Below are 23067 nucleotides of genomic sequence, written 5' to 3'. Positions count from 1 at the left end.
GGCAAACATGCCACATGCCTTCTCAACCACTCTATCAAACTGTGCAGCCACTTTCAGGGAGCTGTGAACTTGGACGTTTAGCTCATCAACAATGTTATGGACCTTGTCCTTAACAGTGTACTCTATCTTTACATTTGACCTCCCAAGATGCAACACTTGGCATTTGGCCTGGTTAAACTCCATCTGCCATTTCTCCACCCATATTTGCAACTGATCTCTATCCTTTTGAATTTTTTTGCCAGTCTTCTACAACACCACCAATCTTTGTATTATCTGCAAACTTACTAGCCCATCCATCTACATTTTCATTCAGGCCACTTATATACATGACAAACAGCAGAGATCCCAGTACAGGTCCATGTGGCATGTGGAACACCTCTAATGAGAGACCGCTAGCTGAAATAAGTCCCTTCGACCTCTACCCTCTGTCTTCTATGGGCAAGCCAATTCACCATGGATTCCACGTATCTTAATTTTCTAGATGAGCTTCCCATGAGGGACCTTGTCAAAACACCTTACACAAAATCTATCTAAACAACATCCACAGCACTACCTTTATCAATTACCCTCATCACCTCATCAAAAGAACTCAAATCAAGTTAGCAAGACAAGACTTGCCCCACTCAAAGCTGTGCTGATTCTCCCTGATTAGGCTATGGCTTTTCCAAATGCTCATAAATCCTATCCTGAAGAATTCTCCCCAGTAATTTTTCTACCACTGACATGAGACTAACTGGTCTGTAGTTTTCAGAATTATCCCTGGTTCCTTTTCTTGAATAATGGAACATACTAGCTACTTGCCAGTGCTCCAGTAACTCTCCTGTGGCTAGAGAGGGCAGGAAAATATTGGCCAAGGCCCCAGCAGTCTCTTCTCTTGCCTCTCTCAATAACCTTTGGACCTATCCACCTTACTGCTCTATAAGAGACCAAACACTTTACCTGTACCTTGAAATGCCCTAGCATACTGATCTGCTCAGCACTGATCTCCCTATCCTCCACATCCTTCTCTTTGGTAAATACTGATGTAAACTACTCATTAAGGACCTCACCCACATCCTCAGCACCTAGGCGAATGCTCCCCCCTTTGTCGATGAGTGGTAAGTATTTGCGTTATATTTCTGATTGACGATGGCCCCGGTACAGAGGATGTTGAATGTGCTTCAGTGACGTAAATGCTCTTCAATATGAGGGGAAAGTGGATATATGTTATATTTTATCTTGATTGAAATAGCTATTAATGTGTAGAATAAAATGTTAATTGCATGCCTATTTTATTTATTTGCTATGGTCTATGACTTTATGGCCAAATTTTCTACCTGTCTTCCTTTTTTGGAAAGATTTAATCCAAGTGACCAAACACGAGGAAATCTGCAGATGCTGGAATTTCAAGCAACACACGTAAAAATAGCTGGTGGAACACAGCAGGCCAGGCAGCATCTCTGGGAAGAGGTACAGCTGACATTTCGGGCTGAGTCCTGACGAAGGGTCTGGGCCCGAAACGTCGACTGTTCCTCTTCCTATAGATGCTGCCTGGCCTGTTGCATTCACCAGCTATTTTTATGTGTGTCGTTTTAATCCAAGTGAAATGTTTTTGCAGCTTCATCTACCACTCAAATTCTACCACTTCATTCACTCAAATTTGAAAACCGTGGCTTTGATACCATTAGCAAGTCATTCAAAGACAAAATTCAGAGTAATTACTCAAGCCACATTTCCTTGAATTGAAATAGAATATATGCTGATGTCTAACTTTTTAAAACAATTCTTTAATGGTCAACTGATGAAATCTCATCGATGAAAATCTTTGAACATCTATTGCCCTTCTTGTCCATGTGTATCTTAAAAGTTTTTGTGGTTCTTTGATTACATTGGTGCTTCCTGTGTTGTATATTGCAGAGCAACGAAAGTCCCAGTCCAAAGCGTCGGCGTCTATCTCATTCTGTCCTCGAGATCCAGAGTGCATCTCCTCTCCCGACGCCACCAATGCGACCATGGGAAATAACAGTGAATAGGCGGCCTCCCTCAGCCCCTTTCAACCAGCGACGATTCTCAGGGGAAAGGTGCAACACACCAGCACATCACAGGAGAAGGTAAGTGCTACATTAGTAATGGACCTCCAGTATCTTGAGGTATAAATGGTTGCTGTGGGCCTGGTCAGTAAAGGGAAGTGATTAAGAAAAATAACATTATTATCAACTTCAATGTCCAAACACAATTGCACTGAGTTTCTTTATTGGCTTACATAGGCATACACCTTAAAGGATATGCTTTCTTCTTTCTGATTTGCTATATTAGTCTGATAAATAGTAGCTTATACCTTAGGAGCAATCTGTGTTTGCTGTATACAATCTTAAATGGGGTACACTATTCAGTTGGAGATCAAACAATATTTTGACCTCTATGCCCTTTATTACATGGAATTAAAGCATTGTGGAGTAAAATCTAAAATTAGCTCGTTATTTGTTTGCAAGGTTTTGTGCCTTTACATAATTCTTCAAGTGAAAGGACGGCATTGGTCCAAGTATTTGATCCAATTGTCTCTAACTTGCTTTTGATTGTGGAACAGCTTGTCTTCCCTTTATTGCTTTTAGCTCCCTATTTAAATCTGCCTTGGTTTGTCTGTTCCACTGTCCCATTATTAATCTTCCCAAAATGTCAAGTCTTTTATGTATTCGTGCTCTTATTTAATCAATGTTCCTTAGCCTTTAAATCTTCTTATTATCTTAATTTTCCTGATCACGAGTTTTCCATGCCCATGAAAATCGGGAAGAAAAATCTTTTCAACCTCTGGCTCTGAGGGCAGCCATCTTTATTCTTACCTTTGCCCTTTGGACTTAGCTGAATTAGAATTAGCTGACGAGTTCTTTTCTGAGCACCTTCAGTGATACTACATCTTTCCAGCATTAGATGCATCAAGTTTGTAAGTTCACCCCAAGGTGAAGATCTTCAATCTCTGTTCTACTTCCATAAGCCTATAGGTCCATTATATTGCATTTAAGTTTTCTCAATAGCAATAAACGAGCTGACAATAGAGATCTGAAAAACAAAAGGAAATTCTAGAAATACTCAAGAAGATGTAACAGCATCCACCAAGAAGGAAAAGGTTAATATTTCAGATCAATGTCCTCTCTTTGGAAGTAAAATGTTAGAAAGCAAACCTGTTTTAAGTTGTAATTGCAAAGAAGGGTGAGGAGGTCAAAGGAAATGTCAGTAATAGTGCAGAGACTAAGGCGCAGGCGCGTGCGCGCACACACACACCCTCCCCCTCCCCCTCCCCTTAACTCAGGACCCTAAATGTTGATCATTCCTTTGCTTCCGTGCGCTGTGCCAGACGACCTGAGTTCCTCCAGCAATTGTATTTTGCTCCAGATCTCAGCATATACACCTCCTGTTCAGAGTTCAAAAATTTAAAGTAAGTTCATTGTCAATGTACGCGAATATCACCATATGCTACCCTGGGATTCATTTTCTTGCGGACATTCATAGTAAATAGAAAGAATCACAATCAAATCAATGAAAATTGCACATGACAGAGACAGATAAACAGCCAATGTACAAAAGACAACAAACTGCAAATACAAAAAGAAAATAAGATATTAGTAAGAATAAATAAATAAACAATAAATACTGAGAATACAAGTTGTGGAATTCTTAAAAGTAAGTCCGTAGGTTGTGGAATCAGTTCAGTATTGGGGTGAGTGAAGTTATCTGCAGACACACTCTTCACTTCCCGTCTGATTTTCTCTCCAAACAGGTATAAGCCTTCTGCATCCCCTGTCAACTGGACCCCCACCAGTTCTTTCCATTTAGTTTCTCGATCACAGGCACATTCTCTTTGTCCTCCTCCTTCCCTGCAGTATAAAGATTGCTTGTTTTCTAACCTGGGTCTTTGGTTTGAAACATCAACTTTGTTTCTTCTTCCACAGCTGACCTGTTGAGTGATAGAAACATTTTCTTTTTATGTACTGACAGTGAGAATGGTATCTCTGTATTGCTTGTGGGAAATAGAATTCAGTGTTGAGTAGGGGGAGGTAAGGTGCTGAGAGGGTGAGGCCAGACAAAGCAATGAATGAGTAGTTGGTATAGAGAAAGGTAAAGATGGTGGGGGGCGGGGATGGGTGGCTGCGCAGGGGCTGTTATGCTAAAACAGTATGAAACACGTAGAGCTTACCACATTGAAAATCAGTGGGGCACTAGAATATGGAGACAACTCAATGCATACTTACCTGCAGGGAACTATCGGTGATCAGGAGGGCCAAGGTTCCAGGAGGAGGCTATCCCATTGCACTTCAGGTGTGCTGACGCCTGTGATATCCCCAAATACAGGATATTGACTGCATAATTTGTGGTAGTAGGGGGACTATGTTCGTGCTATTGTTAAGTGGCAGATGGTGTTCAACCCCGATAAGTGTGAAATGGTTTGAAGACGGAATATAACATTAATAGTAAGACTCTTGGCAGTGTGGAGGATCAACGAGATCTTGGGGTCCGTGTCCATGGGACACTCAAAGTTGCTGCGCAGGTTGACAGTGTTATTAAGAAGGCATATGGTATGATGGCCTTCATCAATGTTGGGATTGAGTTCAAGAGCCGTGGGATAATGTTAAAGCTATATAAGACCTTGGTCAGATCCCACTTGGAGTACTGTGTTCAGTTCTGGTCACCTCACTACAGGAAGGATGTGGATACTATGGAGATAGTGCAGAGGAGATTTACAAGGATGTTACCTTGATTGGAGAGCACGCCTTATGAGAATAGGTTGCGTGAACTTGGCCTTTTCTCCTTTTGAGCGATGGAGCATGGGAGGTGACCTGATAGAGGTGTATAAGATGATAAGAGGCATTGATCATGTGGACAGTCAGAGGCTTTTTCCCAGGGCTGAAATGGCTAACACGAGGGGGCATAGTTTTAAGGTGCTTGGAAGTAGGTACAAGGGGAATGTCAAAAGTAAGTTTTTCACTCAGAGAGTGGTGATGCGTGGAATGCACTGACAGCGACGGTAGTAGAGGCGGATACAGTAGGGTTTTTTAAGAGACTCTTAGATAGGTACATGGAGCTTAGAAAAGTAGAGGGCTATGCATTAGGGAAATTCTAGACAGTTTCTAGAGTAGGTTACATGGTTGGCACAGCATTGTGGACCGAAGTGCCTGTAATGTGCTGTAGATGTCTGTTCTATGTTCAGATCGAAAGCAAGGAGCAATCCATTTCCTTGAGTTCTGAAGTTTTTCAAAAATTGAACACCATAAGTTTAAGGTGGTCATTTGTGGAAGGAATTTGTAGAAGAAAGATAAGAAATGGACTATGGAATATGTTTTAAGGTGCATTGTTTCCGTTCTCTATCACATCAGAAACATTCCCTTTTTCTCTTCATCCCTGACCTGTACTTTGCTCGGATGAAAGGGTTTATGACATGAAATGTTAACTCCTCTTTCTCCTTCCACAGACACTGCCTGATCCATAGGTTATTTTTAACATTCTTTGGTTTTGTTTCATGTTTTAACATGTGTCCTTTCCTAAATTTATGAGAGAGTATTGCTCAGTGTGGAGAATTTTAGCCATGAGGGAAAACGGGGGTGATCTTCTTTCTAACAGCAGGCAGAGAAAGTGGAAATATTTTATCAAGTAGCCTCCAGAACTGTATACATCGAAGAACTGGAAATTTGAAATTTAATTTGTATTTTGACAGACTTCTCGTTACAGCTAGTAGTTCTGTTCATGCAGTATTGTGAGTTCCTTTGCTGAGATCTTCCCAGCAGGTCAAAGTAGCTAAGAGAAATGATTTAAGGATAGCTGATGTTGTGCGTCTGGTTGTGCTGGGATGGTGAGTGGGTGGCAGGGTGAACTGCCCATCATAAGACGTCTAAGACAGCAAAATCTTGGGGAGGTGGGTGTGAATATGGATGAGTAAATTTCAAAATGAGATTGTAAAACTTGTGTAGATTCAGTGTATATTTTAAAAATCTTTTCTCTTTACAGTTTCAGTCTTTTTACATTCTTGCCGGTTTGTTGCAGTCCTCCAGCGCGACGCCAGTGGGGTAGGCGTGACAGACCTTTGCATAATCCCATCAACCAGGATGAAAGCTACCACCACCCTCCATATTTACAGCAAATGCCTATAGATGAAAACCGATCTTACAATCATACAAACCTATCACCACGTATGCTTCACCCAGCTGCTCATCCTCCGCAGCAAAATCCTGTAATGGTGGATCTGCACGAACAGGTTAGAATCGCTCCGTGTTCTTCATCGATAATAACGTATGTCATCAATGCCTTTGGCACCGTTCTGATTTCCACCCGAAAGCATGCAGCCTAATATTCTTTACATGAACGAGGTTTGGGGTGGAATAGCAGTTCATTGTGCAAGTTTCCACAAGCCCTGCTACGTGTCCTACCCTGAGTACGTAAAAGGCATCTGATACTTGGGCCAATGCATTCAGTTCATCAGGTCTGTGCCATCTCGCATTATTTTCCTGATACAGGTTTCCCCTGCCATCCGAAGGTAGAGCGTTCCTATGAAACGGTTTGTAAGCCGGAATGTCGTAAAGCGAAGAAGTAATTACCATTTATTTATATGGGAAAAATTTGTGAGCATTTGCAGACCCAAAAAAATAACCTACCAAATCATGTCAAATAACATATAAAACCTAAAATAACAGTAACATATAGTAAAGGCAGGAATGATTTGATAAATACACAGCCTATATAAAGTAGAAATACTTTTCCACAATCATTGCCGCACTGTTCTCTGTAGCAAAAATCTCACGCATGCGCTCTTGGCAGAAACACTCTTTCCAGTAACCTTTAAGCTATGAAGCTGCCAAATCATACCAAATAACGTATAAAAATACACAGCCTATATAAAGTAGAAATAATCTATGTACAGTGTAGTATCACTTACCAGAATTGGGAAGACAGCGCTGAGCACACTGATGATGGTGTATTAGGCTGAGTCGTCGGAGGTTGGGGTGGTGTAGTGGTCCCCAACCTCCAGGCCGCCGACTGATACCAATCCGCGAAGAATGTAGCGGTAGCCAGGATGCACCCAACACATCTTTAAGAAAAAAACCAAAATAAACAAGCTAATTAATTAGGTGCCGCCTGGCACGTAAATGTCGGCCCAGATCAGAGGCGATTGCCGATTGTGTTGCCTCTGATCTGGGCCGACATTTACGTGCCGGGCAGCACCTAATTAATTAGCTTGTTTGTTTCGGCTTTTTTCTTAAAGATGTGCTGGGTGCGTCCCGGCTACCACTGCATTCTCCGCGGCAATGTATCGGTCCGCGGCCCGGGGTTGGGGTGGTGGGACACTGGGGTGTCATCTCATCGTCGTCTGTTTCCATCAGGGCAGGCAGGTCATCTTCTTCATGTTCAGTTCCTGGACGACTTCACTTTCAGTCCGTTCGCTACTACATTCGGTTTCGATTATTATCCTTTCTTCTTCCAATTGCATCAGCTCTTCATGTATCAGTTCTTGGTCATGGGATGCCAAAACCTCTTCAACATCATCCTCGTCAGCTTCCACAAGTCAATCTCATTTTGTCTTTACTTCGTTCACCACAATTGAAGCACTTAATTATGTCTAGTTTTACGCTAAGTATAACACCCTTACGAGCTCTTTTAGGCTTTTCCGATACCTTAGAACTCATCTTGCTAACAGGTGCTCACAGACACGTGTTTAAGCAATGCCGGCTAGAATGCAGTTGCTGCTAGCGAAAACAGGTCTTTTGTGGCAGCGAGGTTTCGTAAAGCAAACGTTTGAAAAGCGGGGGACATTTATACCTGCGACTTACTCTTCCCCACGTCTGCCCATGAATCACCACCCCCTTTGATTCTCTCTGCCAGTTAATATGCACAAATGGGTCATTTACAGTACCCAAATTAACATCCCTGCATGCCTTTAGGAGGTGGGACAAAACCAGAGTGCCCAGCCAAAACCCATGTCAAGCCGAGGTCAGGGTCGAGCCCAGATCCCTTGAGCCGTAAGGCATCAGCACTAACTGCTCCATACCTACTGAGAAGTTGAAGGTTGTTTTCATTTGGTGTGCAAAGCATGCAGTGTGCATAGTGCTAATGCCTACTCCAAAGTCCCAGACAAATTCCAGAAACTGGACAAAAGTACATGAAGAGCAGCTCCTTCGCAATGTACGTGCAAACTCCTCACAAAACTTTGATCTGTTCAGGGTCTCGATTCCAAAGTTCACAGATGCCATGTCATTGCTATGCCAGTTACTGGAGGGGAGGGAGAATGCAGGACCTGGGGTAGGGCGCATTTCTCCCCAGTGTGACAGAGGAGATGGCCCAATCTGCTCCTTTGCCGTGAGAAGCCTAAGCCACTCCAGGCTTATCACTGCCTGAATTGCTAAAGACTTAGGGAGAAAGGCAACGACCGGTGAGTAGAGCAGCAGTAAATTGCTGAACATAATGTTAACTAGGGCAATTCTGCAATACATCCTTGTGACTATAGACCTTTTCATTGCCATCCTACTCCTGAGCCTTGTGCAATGTGCCCCTGACCTTATTTTTTGTTAGATGAGAACGAAGATCATAGGTAACCCTACTATATGAGTGCGATGGGAAGAAATATGGGTCGTGACCTGCAACGTCATTAGTTGTTTGACGGAAGCAACACTAACATTAGCTGCGTGACAGTGAATTATCTAGGCAGATTTCCTAATTGTTACGAATTGACCCCAAAAATAAATACTGTGTGCAGTTGTGCATACAAAGGTGTGTAGAGAATCCAATTTCTTTACAGTCCTGTACATACCAGAACAAAGAATGGAGTTGAGAGCCGGAACCTGAGTCAGAGGATGAAGTCCCTCACCTTCCACTGTGCTTTCGCCTGCCAAGTGTGCAGAGCCTTTTAGGAAATTTTTAAAAAGTTCCTTCAGTCCCATTGCCATGAAACTTACTGTCCTGAGAACTGAATCCAGGATTTCTCAGTGTGTTCGTTTCTTTCCCCTGCACCCTACCCTGGGGAAAAAAGATGCCATTCTGGGATCATTGTTACAGTATTGCTAAATCTCAAAGGCCTATTTGCATTGCTTCAGTATCCGAATGCCACCATTTCATCATCAGCATTTCTGATAACAGCGACTGGTGTAACACACTTTGTCTTATAAAACCTCAGGTTTGCAAAAAGCAAAGAGCTCATTATCTCTGTTTACCAGTTGCACAAGATCTTTCATTCCTCTTTGTTCCCAGTTGCTGGTGGCTGACTTCCTTTGTTGTCCAGTCAGGGATTAACAGTAATATTGCTATATTGGCTTTCAGCTAGTGTATTTCAACTTTCTGAGAAGATAAGTTATTTTGTGTTGACACAAAGAGATGTAATAAATACTAAGATATTGATTACCTACTGCTCATAATACAGATAATACCTGATTCTCAACTAGATTTTTAAAATGGTTATCATACAGCTACAGGCAATATGTGACAAGAATCCTTGTAAAAATATTTCTAAATGAAGATATTAAAATGCCAATTAACTGTGCAGTTTGTAAATTGACCAGCTTATTAAGATTCTTAGATAAATATTTCATATCTGATATCTTTCTTCTTGTTGCATACAATAAGCACAGTATCATTAACTTTACCCAGATATGCAGATGGTCATGAATAGGATGTTCTTGCTGCTAGTGATTTTTTTTTAGAAACACTAAGTGCTGTGCTGTTGCAAATAAGAATACTTCCATTTCCGTTGTGTTCTAGATGCATCAAGGAACAGTCCCTGTGTCCTATACTGTCACCACAGTAACGGCACATGGGTTTCCACTCCACGCGGGGCAACATATTCCAGGGTGCAACACGCAACAGGTCCCAGCATGCTCAGTAATGTTCAGTGGACAGCACTACCCAGTCTGCTGCGTTCCACCACCTGTAAGTTTCATGGTACAATATCCACTAATCTGTGTAAAGTTGTTCTGAAGAATAAGAATTAAAAAAGAAAATCTTGCAGCGTCCATAATATTCTTTAGTAAGTGTACAGCTTCCCGAATTAAAGTTTCAGATAGTCCTGTGTTCACTGCTGTACATTCATCTAAATTTAGAAACCATTTCCCAGAAAAAATGTCCTGTAAGATTGGAAACCCTGAGTTAAAATTCTAGCGTTTTTGTTCAATGTGACTTCAGTAAGTTTGTGGTGACATCTGAAGGATGCATTGCTATCTGCACAACATATCCAAAAGTGAATAGAATTGGTAATTTTTCATGTTGTTATTGAAGTGTGGATGGAGCATGTTTGATGGCCTACATTTATAGAACGCTCTTGAAACCTGGTCTGATTTAACAAACCAATAATTTTATATAAACAATTTATTTTCAAATTTTTGTTGGGTTTTCAATTTGCTGTGAAAATGTCCCACTATCTTTTTACTACAGGACACTCTGTATCTTTTGTGTTTATCAGTGAACTCTATCGATTTTTTTTGTTTACTTTTATCAGAATTACTGAGGCCGAGGCTCTTAAAACCTTTTAAAAATCGATTTGCTTTGTAGAGATGTCTCCATTTAATGTTTGCGTTATGTATTAACAATACGCTGAGTTCAGTGCATGAACTGAGGCTGTTCAAGCAGAGAACATACTGTAATAGAATTTAACCATTGCTTCTTTTATAAAATCAGCTGTGTAATTAATCCCTTTGCATGAACAACAGGACAAAAAGTACCACTTCAATCTTCCTTGTTTTTTTTTAAATCCTCAATTTCATTTGCTTTAATTAAATGGATTAGGAACATAAGTTACATTATTTTGTAATTTTTCATTCTGTCTTTGAGTGGAAAAAAAATTGGCACCATATTCTGCAGAGATACTTTAGCTTTAAAATTTCTATCAGATTCTAAACCAAGTGTTAGCTGCAAGGGAGGAATTTTATGGTTAAAGTTTCTAGCCCGACGGTCTGACATGATGACTTTATAAACGATGTCTCACTGACAAATGAGAATAGCTTGACATTGCTGCAACTATATCATTGGCTAAATTCACCAAGAAAGCATTAGATTAATTAATTTTATTTTTAATGATGTAGATCAATTTACACTAGTTAATGCCATATGATCTTCATGACACTGAAAATTCACTTGTACAAGTTTAACTTCCATTTTAATTTAATCTTTCTTTAATCAACTTTTTCCCCATATCTTCTATCTCTTCCTTTAATAATATATATAATTTAACATTGAAATAAATACTTGTATATAATCAGTGTTGCTCATTAACAATTATTAGTTGGTGTACCGGTTAAAAAGATGCACAGTTACTTAGATTAACAAAGTATCTTTAATTAATTACTACTTAGTTAAGACCATGTCGTTACAGTTTTTAATGGGATTGTTTGGTTAGTAAGATGCACAGTAGAGTAGCTAGTTTCACCTGGTGCAGATCCCTGAGGAGGGCACTGCACCATTTTAGCTGTATAATTTGCAGTTTGTACTGGAGCAAGAACCATGCAGGAATCTGTGGGCAAGTGTAATGAATGGCCAGAATAAACCATTCACCCCAAGAACAGAATCTGGCCCTTTGCATTTATTGTCCAGAAACAGCAATTTCTTTATGAATGGATTATTTTCCATAGTATTGGTTATTTCTGTAGTGAAGCCATAACTGAATCATAACATGTATGCACTTCTTGTCCACAAGTCTATGGAAAATTACATTTAACCATGTGTGGCTGCAAAAATAAATATAGTTTTTAAAATTTTTAATATATATTTAATATTCTGTGAAGTTTGCCAAAAGCTGTGATTAACAAGTAAACCACACAGTCCCAAATTTAATCTTTGCAGATTTTGCAGTATGTAAATGGCAATAATGTGGGCATAGAAATAGCCTCGTTGGAATGATAAACTTACTGAGGTTTCCCCCTCTAGACTATCTATGAACTGCTGCTGAAATTGTAGCCTTGAGCATTAACTGGTGATAGTTTTAGACTTGACTGATACTCTGCTGGAAGAACTCACTGCCATCATCCATGTGAGCTCAGTACAGATTTGAGTGTGGAACTGTAGTATTACTGGTATCAGGCATTATGGCAGAAAGGAAATTCTTAAACGACTGAAGTGCTGCACTCTTCTTGAGTAACAGGAAAACATGCCAGAATATTGCAATTTGGTCTTCAATAGAAACGCTTCAAGCTATGTTTCTGAAATGACACAGAAGAGAGTTGTTCAGAATGTATTGTGGAATACATTGTAAATTTTGTGACTGTTTTATTTAATCAAACTGTACACTTTTAACAACTCTACAGATGTTAAAGTTTGAATGCCTCTGTAGCTGTTATCCATCTAGTACCATTTGTTTTTCTTCCAGGTATCACTCTCTTTTTTCCCTAGTAAATGTGTCTTTATCTTGTTTTTCAGCTGATTCATGCATGCACAATGCAGCATCTGCCAGTCTCTTATCAAACCTTCCCCCCTCTTATCTCCAGTGAACATTTTATATTGCACCCTCCCCATCTGCCACCCCACCAACATCCTCACCTTCCCCCTTTGAGCCAGTTTGTTCCAATCCAGCCACAGCATCCACGACTGGTAAGTAAAACATTCAAAGAAAGAAATGTCAAGTTTTTTTTTCAGACTGTGCACTCTGCTGTATTTTATTCATTGAGGTTCTTTTGATGCTTGATTGGTAGTGAGGTTCAACAGGATGAAGGCAATGAACAGGTCTGCATGGCTCTGATATGTAATTATATTGAAGTCGAAAAGGAAGATAGGATGCTTAACTGGCAGCAAATGCAACACTGCACGTTTTCATTGCCTTGCAAGTTTTCAAAAAAATATTGCTTTTGGGATGAGAGGAAAGAATACCTATTTACTAGGACTTTTTTTTACATCGACACTTTACTGTACTCTTGCTGATCCAGTGTCAAAGAAATCACGGTCTCTTTAATAAAAGTGTATTAACTAGCAAGTACTGATTCTAATGGGCAGTCCATTCTGATGAGCTAATCTCGTTAGAATTGACAATTAACAATCTCTGTGCTAGGAAGGCAATGATTGTTGCTTTCGTATTCATCTGCTGGAAACAGTATGTAATTCATTTGCTCGGTCTCATGGTCATTTTCCTTACTTGGACAGGAAGACTGAGCACCTGAGTGAATTGTAAGGTGGTTGGAAATAACTCGGGAAATGTGTAGCTCAGATAGTTGATGGTTGGGTTGACTTGTTCTCCCATCTTGGCAATCCGGTTGTGTGTTGTCTGGAATTTTGCTTGCATTCACAGTTTTCTGCAAATAATTCTATAAACAGACACATAGACCTCAATCCCATTTATAAGCCAGTGTGGGAAAAATTCTAGCCAACACAACAGAGTTCGCCACACAACCAATCAACAACGAGACTGCCTCCCTATGTCACAATGGAGTTTCCATAATGATGACCAATCAACTGATTGATAAGTATATAAAGGCCAAGCATTTGGAGGACATACCACAAGTGACAGCTTATTGATGATATCTCCTTGTATGGTGACGAAACATTTGTCAATGGATTGTAAAATGGTTTCTAACAAACACAGTAGCCATATCAGGAAGCTAATGAAGTGCAGATTGTTGCAAAAAAGAATACTTTTATTCCATGAGCTTTGTGAAGTTCTGCAGCTTTAGCACTCACAGAATATAAAACATTAAAGTATTATATTTTGGACAAAAACAAAAGCTAATAAATTTTAAACCATTCTGTTAATAACACTTCAAAGTTTGTAGAATAGGTTTTTTTTAATGTAACAATTAAGTTTGTATATTAATGTATCTATATTACTTACAGCCATGCTGGGCTCATTAAAGAATGGTGCATTGGGTATTAGGATTTGGTGTCTTACGGCCATAGTCAACTGGTCACATTTGTGGCCATGGTAGGAATGCTGCAATTGGGTTCAGCATCCTTGGTTTATGCTAACAAGGAAAGGCAGCTAGAGGACAAATCTGGCAGTTTTGTTTTACAGAACAGGCTACTACAGTCTATGTGCACTCTCTGGAAAGAAAATTACAAGATACGCTGGTGAACCATGGCAAAATACTGCAGATTGTTTACAGAACTTCTAAATGTACCTCTTTTGAATTACTCTCACTGCAATTTGCAGCGTGCAATTTCCCTTTAAGTAATGTACTTTTGAACTGACAATGAACTACAGACTTCATGAAGTTCTGAAGGACCCAGCGGTCTTAATAGCACCTTTAAGCAAGTAAAGGTTCATCGCCGTGGCCAGAAGCAAGAAAAAGCGGGGAAGGCTCCGAGCCAGGCTGAAACACAGAGGAATTGAGACCCTCTCCGCCCAGCATCTTGTTAGCAAATGTGCAGTCGCTGGAGAACAAGAATGAGGACCTGAAGGCAAGAATGCTGTATCTGAGGGAAATGAGGAATTGTTGTGTTCTGTGTTTAACCAAGACATGGCTTACTCCCAGCACACCAGATTCAGCAATCAGGCCCGAAGCCTTCTCAATACACAGGGTGGTCCAAACTGCTGATTCTGAAAAGGCAAAAGGTGAAGGTTTGCATTTCAGGATAAACTCTGACGTAGTGGTTTTGTCGCATTCTTGTTCCCTCAACATGTGCCGACTATTCTATTTACCAAGAGAGTTCTCCTCTGTGATCCTGACTGCAGTGTACGTACCACCATCGGCCAACTGTAATCAGGCACTTCCAATACTACATAATGCCATCACCAAACAACAAACTGTCCACCCCGATGCATTTCAAATCGTGGTCAGGGACTTCAACCATGCTTATTTGAAGAAATCTCTGCCCATTTACCATCGGCATATAACCTGTAGCACCAGAGATCCCAACACTTCAGACCACTGTTATACTAAGATGAGGAATGCCTACAGTTCTATGCCAAGGGTGCATTTCAGGAAATTGGATCACTTGGCTGTCTTGCATACAGGCAGAGGCTATAGAGCAAAGCTCCAGAGATGAAGGCGACAAAGAGGTGGTCCCGGGAGGCAGAGGAGCAGCTACAAGATTGCTTCAGTCAGTGAACTGAGGTGAGTTCGAGGACTGATCAGTGGATCTGCATGAATACTGTTGTAGCGTGGATGAAATCACTGGAGAGACAGAGTCACTGGTAGATACAAAGCAGCTTCTTTATTCGACACAACAAGGTACAGCAGGCATCATACGGACGGAGACACTTTCAGTAGAAAGGTCTGCTAGCCCAATGTGGGCTCGATATTTATATGCTAAACACAAAAGGCAATTGCTACTTGAAGTTATAGACAATGCTTCCTATTGAAGCTACATACAAAATATCACACCTCCTAACTTCATCCTTTCCTTCTGACGCCAACATGTCTGGGTTGGTATCCACAGCCTTCAGTTCAATCCACAATACATTCATTTGGCATTTTACGTGCTAACATGAAAGACAATTAATATTTATAATGTATAGATAATACTGACTTCGAAACTACAGTATCAGGTCAAACTACGGCGCCAGAAGCATCTGGTATTCACACCTTTTTAGGAAGCGCATTGTTGTGGACTCAATCCACAGTACTTTGACAAATAGAAGTCTGGTGGCCAAAGTCATTTAAATATAAATGAATCATCTACCCAAAAAACTCACTCTAGCAAATACACCAAGGTTGTCACGGACTTCATGAAAACAGTTGTAGTTGTGTGTGTTGCCACAAAGTCATTCAGGGTCTTCCCCAACCAGAGCCCTGGGTGAGTGATAAGATTCGCAAACGGCTGAGGGCCAAATCAGAGAATTCAGGTCTGGTGACCAAGTAAGATGCAAATGGTCCGGGTATGATCTCCGGAAAGCCATCTCATGGGCAAAGTGGCAGTTCTGGGCTAAATTTGAATCACTGAAGGGTGCTCGACAGCTGTGCCATGGTTTGAATATTACTACCGCTTAAAAGGGAAATCAAGCAACATAGGTAACAACAGGGCTTCACTTCCAGGTGGGTTCAAAGCCTTCTATGTTTGTTTTGTCAGTCAAAACAGGGAGAAACCTTTATGAACTCTTAACAGCTTCCGATGACCCGGTGCTGTCATTCACTGAGGTCAGTGTGAGAGCATCCTTCAGGAGGGTGGACCCACAGAAAGCTTCTGGCTCGGATACGGTACCTGGTTGAGAGCTAAAAACTTGTGCTGATCAACTGGATGGAGAGTTCACTGATATCTTTAACCTCTCACTTTAGCAGTGTTACCTACCCACCTGCTGCAGGCTGGCCACAATCCTACTGGTGCCTCAGAAGAATATGGTAACCTGCCTCGAAGACTACCGGCCAAAAGCCTTTATATCCACTGTGACGATGTGTCTTGAGAGGTTGGTGATGAAACACGACGACTCCTGACTGAGAAGCGACTTGGATCTGCTCCAGTTTGCCTACTGGCGCAACAGATCCACAGCAGATCCCAGTTCATTGGTTCTTCACTCAACAGTGGAACATCTGGATGGCCAGGATGCATCTATCAAGATGTTCTTTATCAACTACAGCTCGGGATTTAAATAATTTCATCCCCTCAAAGTTAATCACGACCTTTGCCTCAATACCCCCTTGTGCAATTGGATCCTCAATTTCCTCACTTGCAGACACCATTCAGTTTGGATTGGCAACATCCCCTCCACAATCTCCATCGGCACAAGTGCACCACAAGCCATGTGTGCTTAGCCCCCTGCTCTACTCATTTTATATTTATGACTATGTGACCAAGCACAGCTCCAATGCCAAGTTCAAGTTTGCTGATGACACCATTGTCAATGAACAAGTCAAGGGTGGTGACAAATCAGCATATAAGAGGGAGATTGAATATCTCTCTGAGTGGTGCTACAACAACAATCTCTCAATATCAGCAAGCTGATTATTGACTTCAGGAGGAGGAAACTGGAGGTCCATGAGCCAGTCTTTATCGGGGGTTCAGAGGTGGAGAGGGTCAGCAACTTCAAATTCCTCAGTGTTATCATTTCAGAGGACCTGTTCTGGGCCCAGAGCGCAAGTGCGATTACAAAGAAAGCATGGCAGCGCCTCTGTTTCTTTTGGAGTCTGCAGAGATTCAGCATGATTTCTAAAACTTGGACAAACTTCTATAGATGTGTGGTGCAGTGTGTGTTGGCTGGTTGCGTCACAGCCTGGTGTGGAAACACCAACACCCTTGAATGTAGAGTCCTACAAAAAGTAGTGGATATGGCACAATCCATCACTTGTAAAGCCCTCACCTCCATTGAGCACATCTACCCGGAGGAAAGCGGCATGCATCGTCGGGGATCCCCACCACCTAGCTCATGCTCTGTTCTCCATGTTGTCATCAGGAAGAAGGTACAGCAACCTCGGGAATCACACCACCAGGTTCAAGTACAGTTATTACCCCTCAACCAGCAGGCTCTTAAACCATTAGGGATAACTTCATTTACCCCTTGACTGATATGTTGCCATAACGTGTGGAGTCATTTTCAAGGGCTCTTGAATCTCATGTTCTTGATATTGATTGATTATTTATTTATTATTACTATTCTTTTCTCTTTTGTATTTCTACTCGATCGTCTTTTGCACATTCGCTTTTTGTCCGCACTGTTGGTTGCAGTCTTTCATTGATTGCATCTATTATGGTTCTTGTGTTTACTGAGTATTCCTGAAAAAAACATTCCTCAGGGTTTTATATGGTGACATTTATGTACTTTGATAATAAATTTAATTTGAACTTTGAATTGAGAAACATTCTTCCACAGGAGCCAAATATATACTTAAAAAAGAGAAAATCTCATAACATTGAGGAATGTGCATCAGAGTAGAGAAGAACTCAGTGATTGCAAACAACCACCACGGAGTTGACTTCACAGTTGCAGGAAAAAGTTTGTGAACCCTTTGTGGTTACCTGGTTTTCTGCATTAAATACTCATAAAATATGGTCTGATATTAAACTAAGTCACAATAATAGACAAACAAATTGCCTAAACTAATAACAAGCAATTGTACTTTTCATGTCTTCATTGAACACATTGTTTAATCATTCACAGTCCAGGCTGAAAAAAGTATGTGGGCCGTTGTATTTAATAAGTGGTAGAACCACCTGTAGCAGCAATAACCTCCACCAAACGTTACCTGTAGCTGCTGATCAGACTTGCACAATGGCAAGGAGGAATTATGGACCATTCCTCCATACAAAATTGTTTCAATTAATGGGTATTTCTGGGATACCTTGCATGGACAGCCCTCTTCAAATCCACAACATCTCGATTGGTTTAAGATCTGGACTCTGAGTTGGCCATTCCAAAGCATGAATTTTCTTCTTTTTAAACCATTCTGTTGTTGATTTACTCTTGTGTTTCAGATCATTCTCTTGTTGTATCATCCAACTTCTGTTAAGCTTCAGACGATTAACCCACTGCCCTAAAATTCTCCTGTAAAAGGTCTTGATACAATTTAAAATTCATTGTTACCACAACGATTGTAAAATGTCTAGGCCCTGAAGCAGCAAAACAGTACCAAACCGTGATGTTCCTTCCACCATGCTTCACAGTTGGGATGAGGTTTCGGTGTTGGTGTGTAGTGCCCCTTTCCCTCCATACATAGCAGTGTGTATTTCTTCCAGAAAGTTGAACTTCTGTCTCATCTGTCCATAGAACATTGTCCCAATGTTTTGGAACATCCAAGTGGTCTTTTGCAAACTTGAGACATGTAGCAGTGTTTTTTTGGAGAGCGGTGGTTTCCACTGTGACAACCATTCTTGTTCAGTGTTTTTCTTATGGTGGACACATGAACAAAGACTTTAGCAAGTGCTAGAGATTTCTGCAGGTGTTTTGGTGTTACCCTTGAGTTCTTTTTCGCCCCCTTCAGCATTGCATGCTATGCTCATGGTGTGATCTTTGCAGGATGCCCACATCTAGGGAGAGTAGCAACAATACTGAATTTATTCAGTTTGTAGACATTTTGTCTTGCTGTGAACTGATGAATACTCAGGTCTTTAGAAATGCTTTTGTAGCCTTTTCCAGCTGCATGCATCTTTACAATTCTTCTAAGGTCCTCTTAAAGTAGTTTTGATCGAGTCATGTTGCACAAAAACAGATCTTTCTTGAGAAGAGCAAGCTTTGTCAGTAACCTGACTTTGTGTCTTTTTTATACTGCAGGGCATCTCTACAACCCAAGACTCCAATCTCATCTCATTGATTGGAACACCTGATCCAAATAGCTCTTGTAGAAGGCATTACCCCAGAGTTCACATACTTGCATGAACCTAGATGATTGTTTAAATGGTGTACTCGGTATTGATGAAAGAAAGTACAATTGTTTGTGTGTTATTAGTTTAGGTAGGTCATGTTTGTCTATTATTGTGACTTGAACCACATTTTAAGAGTAATTAATGCAGAAAGCCGGGTAATTGAAAAGGGTTCACAAACATTTTCTTGCAACTGTAATTGTACGAATTACAAATACCTATGGTGCTTTTATTTTGAGAGCAAGGCCTCCAGTTGGGTCTTCCTGCAGTGTACATACACAAATGTTGAGTATTTTCCCCACCTTTGATATGTGGAAAAGGTTCAGTGATTCATTGCTGATGAAGCTGTTAATATTTCTATTTTTTTTTTTCTTTCTTCTGTGTCCAGCTGCACATGGGCAGTATATATGTTCTGTTGCTTTACATCCACGAGGTTGCTCTCAAACTCAATTTTGTTGTTACATTCACAGGTGCAGTGAGATCTTATGGCAGCATCACAGGCGCAAGAAAAACATAAATCATGCACAGGTTTACAAGAAAATACGATTAATGCAACAAAATGTCCATTCTAGTGCAAAATAGTCAAGTGATCATAAAGTTGCTAAACTAGTGATTAGTGTTTTGCTAGTTGGTTTAAAAACCGCATGCTTGAAGGGAAGTAGCTGTTCCTGACCCTGGTGTTGGTTCAGGCTTCTGTACCTCCTGTCCAGTGGTAGTTGTGAAACAACGGCATGCCACAGATGGTAGGGATCTTTGATGATAGTTGTGTCCTTCTTTAGGCAGCGCCTGCTTTAGATACTACCAACAAATAATGAAGGACATGCCTGTGATATACTGGGCCAAGTCCACTAATTCCTGCAGCTTTTTACTTTGCTGGGCATTGGAAGTGCCAAACCAGACGGTGATGTAATTAGTCAAGACACTTTCAACAGTACATCTGTATAGGTCTTTTAGAATGTTCAGTGACAAACTGAGCCTCCATAATCTCCCAAGAAAGTAAAGATGCTGGTATGCTTTCCTTATTAACAACCTAAGCCCAAATGTGGAGAAGACCAAGGAAGTCATTGTGGACTGCAGGCGCACCATCTCCCTCTGCGAATACATGGCTCCTCCACAGAGAGAATTAAGTGCACCAAATTCCTCGGAATTCACATCACGGATGACCTCACCTGATCCCTGAACAAGGAGGCACAACAGCATCTCCGCTTCCTAAAAAGATTGAGGCAAGCAAGGCTCGTTTCCCCTCGCCCCACCCCACCCCCACCTTAACTGCATCTTATAGGAGCATCATTGAGAGCGACCTGACAAGTTGCATCTCCATCCGGCGTGGGAGCAGTCAAGCACCGGACCTGAAGTCCCTACAAACGACTGTGAGAACAGCTGAGAGAATCACAGGATCCATCAGGTTCACTTATCTGGAGCACTGCATATGCAGGGCCCTTAATATTAATAAGGATCACACCCGTCCATCCAGAATCCTCTTTGACTTTCTACCATCAGGCAGGAGACTACGATGCATAAAATTAAGAACAGTCAGGATGGGAAACAGTTTCTTCCCCCAGGCTATTAAGCTTCTAAACTCCTGGCCACATCGTATTCAAAGTGTCACTGGTTAATCTGTTCCATACCTTACGATATTTAATATTAATGCACTTCAGTTTGTTATTTGTATGTGATTCATCTGTAGATTTTATCCTTACCTTCACAAGCTATCGTGTGCTATGTGTGTTATGTTGTACTACTGTGCTTTACACCCTGGTCTGAAGAACATTGTCTCATTTCTATATACATGATATGGTTGTATATGTTATATACATGCATATAGTTAAATGACAATAAACTTGACTTGTTGTGTCTGACTGGGCCCAGAACAGGTCATAGAATATATTGATGCCCAGGAACCAAAAGCTGCTGACTGTCTCAATAACAAAGTTGCTCTGTGGGTGGAGAATTGTTGGCCCTGTGGGATCTGGTAATATGCGGTCACTGGTTCATTCCCAATAAGACTTCAAAATACTCTTCAGAGATCAAAGTTCTGGTTTTTGTTCATTAGTCATTTCACATTTTTGTATATCTTGCTTATTTTTTTTTCTGTAAATAATTTTGTTTACGGAAGAAATGCCAATGAGTTTACCACCCATTTCTCCATAGCCCTTGCAGAGGATAGAGAATGAAGTTGAAATGAGAGGGGACCAGCATCCAGTTGGGGGTTTTACATACCCCCCATCACATCATCCCCCTGCCATGCCTACTTCTGTCCCTCTGCAATATCTTCCTCATGACCCTTTACATCAGGAGTTGCCATTTGGAGTGGTGAGTGTTCTCTCCAAGTGCTTGTATAGTAGTGTGATTTAGAATTTCAGATTACTTAATGAAGGTCACAGCAAATCAAGGATGAACTAAAGTCACATTACCAGAGAAGTGTGTGATTTCAGAATAAATGCTATTGTTTCTCTGTCTTAATCTGTGCATTATCCATTTGTTGCGGCAATTGTTATCACCATCTCGTTATCCTTAATGAATAGCAGTGACCCATTTAATTTAATTCTGGAATCAACCATTTCTGTTTTGTTGGCAATTAATATAAAGTGAATTGCTTTAAGCTGGTGGCTAGTACGTTGCTGGCACTCTCCACTGTTGTGGGCACATCATAACTGTGTCACCATTCTCCGTAACTAATGAAATTGATGTTATTCCGGAGATGTTCCACACTGCGATTAAGAATCTGATTACACGAGAACAAATTCTTTGTGGCAATCTAATGCCAGTGTAGAAAGCAACCATCTGAGGAAGAGGAAAAAAATCTAAACATGATAACAGTATTTTAATAAAAGCAATGACATCACTGATAACTGTAAAATCATGAATTTTACTTATTTCTTGCATGCATCATTTAGAAGTAATGTGGGCAGCACAGAAAGAATGTTTACAAAAATGCCCAGAATATTCAAGAGAAGATAATGTCACAATTCTTTAACTTTGCCAGCAAAGTGTGTTATCTACTGCAAATGGGAAGAATATCATGTTCATTTGGCCCTGAGAAAATTCACACAAATACAAATTAGATTGAGTGATTGAAAATCCATGGCTGCCTCTTTACTAACAGTGTTTTCCTAATTTGCTTAATTCATTGCATCAATATTCTGGTGGTAGACGGAAATGTGGAGGCACAATTGACCACTTAGAACTTACTCTTATATCTTATCCAGTCCGGTGAAGTAGAGGTTCAGGGCTGGGAAGTTACAGTTAGTATTTGTATTGAACCAGTGCACACATTTGATGTCCTGTTTTCACTTTTATTTGATGTCTATACTGAGATGAAAGATCATTGCAAAAAACAAATTTGTGGTCAAATAAAATAAAGGGCATTCAGTTCTTCTAGTGGTCAGTGATTTTATGTATTGTCCAAGTGAATCTCATTTATAAATTGATTTCTGGTTGTAGCCAGGTGTTTTTTTGTTTCTGTTTGAGATTCTTCCATAGATTCAGAACCTGTAGGTGCATGATGTGCATTCCCATACAGGTTGCCAGTCATGGAAGATGTCTGTATGCATTCAAGCCGCATGAACTGCTCCAGTTACCCCTGCTGAACCAGGCCCTGGCTAGAGAGTTGAAGTCTGCTGCTGCTGGGACAAATATGTCAATATTCAAATATTTCCTTATGTTAATGCATTCTTTGGTCTTCACACCTCTAACCACCACTTTGCCTAATCTCAGCCTCCACTCTTTTCACCAATATCTTGAGGACCTCCACTCTTCCGGTTGGCCATCTGCTTCCCTTCCTGGCCTCCACCATTATAACCCAATTAATGGTCTGGCCTGCACCCTCAGATGGTGTGGTGACCCGCTGGCCCGAAGCATCTGAAACGGTGCTCTCGCGTTGACTCCAGACCTGATGTTGTCTGA

The 23067-nt window shown here is 40.9% G+C and overlaps 1 protein-coding gene and 1 non-coding gene across 6 annotated transcripts in view; both read left to right on the top strand.

The window, feature by feature from the left end:
- Positions 1-23067, top strand: part of rnf44 (ring finger protein 44) — a 157734-nt gene that overhangs the window by 117308 nt on the left and 17359 nt on the right. For 4 of the 5 annotated variants that reach the window (XM_072263776.1, XM_072263781.1, XM_072263778.1 and 1 more), the window contains 5 exons: positions 1897-2090; positions 5977-6223; positions 9715-9882; positions 12361-12531; positions 21313-21474. In XM_072263776.1, coding sequence (XP_072119877.1) covers positions 1897-2090; positions 5977-6223; positions 9715-9882; positions 12361-12531; positions 21313-21474 — 942 coding nt within the window. The remainder of the gene's footprint in view (positions 1-1896; positions 2091-5976; positions 6224-9714; positions 9883-12360; positions 12532-21312; positions 21475-23067) is intronic. The other variant, XM_072263777.1, reaches the window with a different exon arrangement.
- LOC140201028 (U1 spliceosomal RNA) lies at positions 4219-4381 on the top strand. Its single transcript, XR_011886762.1, has one exon. It is a non-coding gene; the product is annotated as a U1 spliceosomal RNA (small nuclear RNA).

This window comes from Mobula birostris, chromosome 7 (assembly GCF_030028105.1).
Source record: "Mobula birostris isolate sMobBir1 chromosome 7, sMobBir1.hap1, whole genome shotgun sequence".
NCBI lineage: Eukaryota > Metazoa > Chordata > Chondrichthyes > Myliobatiformes > Myliobatidae > Mobula > Mobula birostris.
The sequence above is the reverse complement of the archived record's forward strand: the minus strand, read 5'-3'. Positions and strand labels throughout refer to the sequence as shown.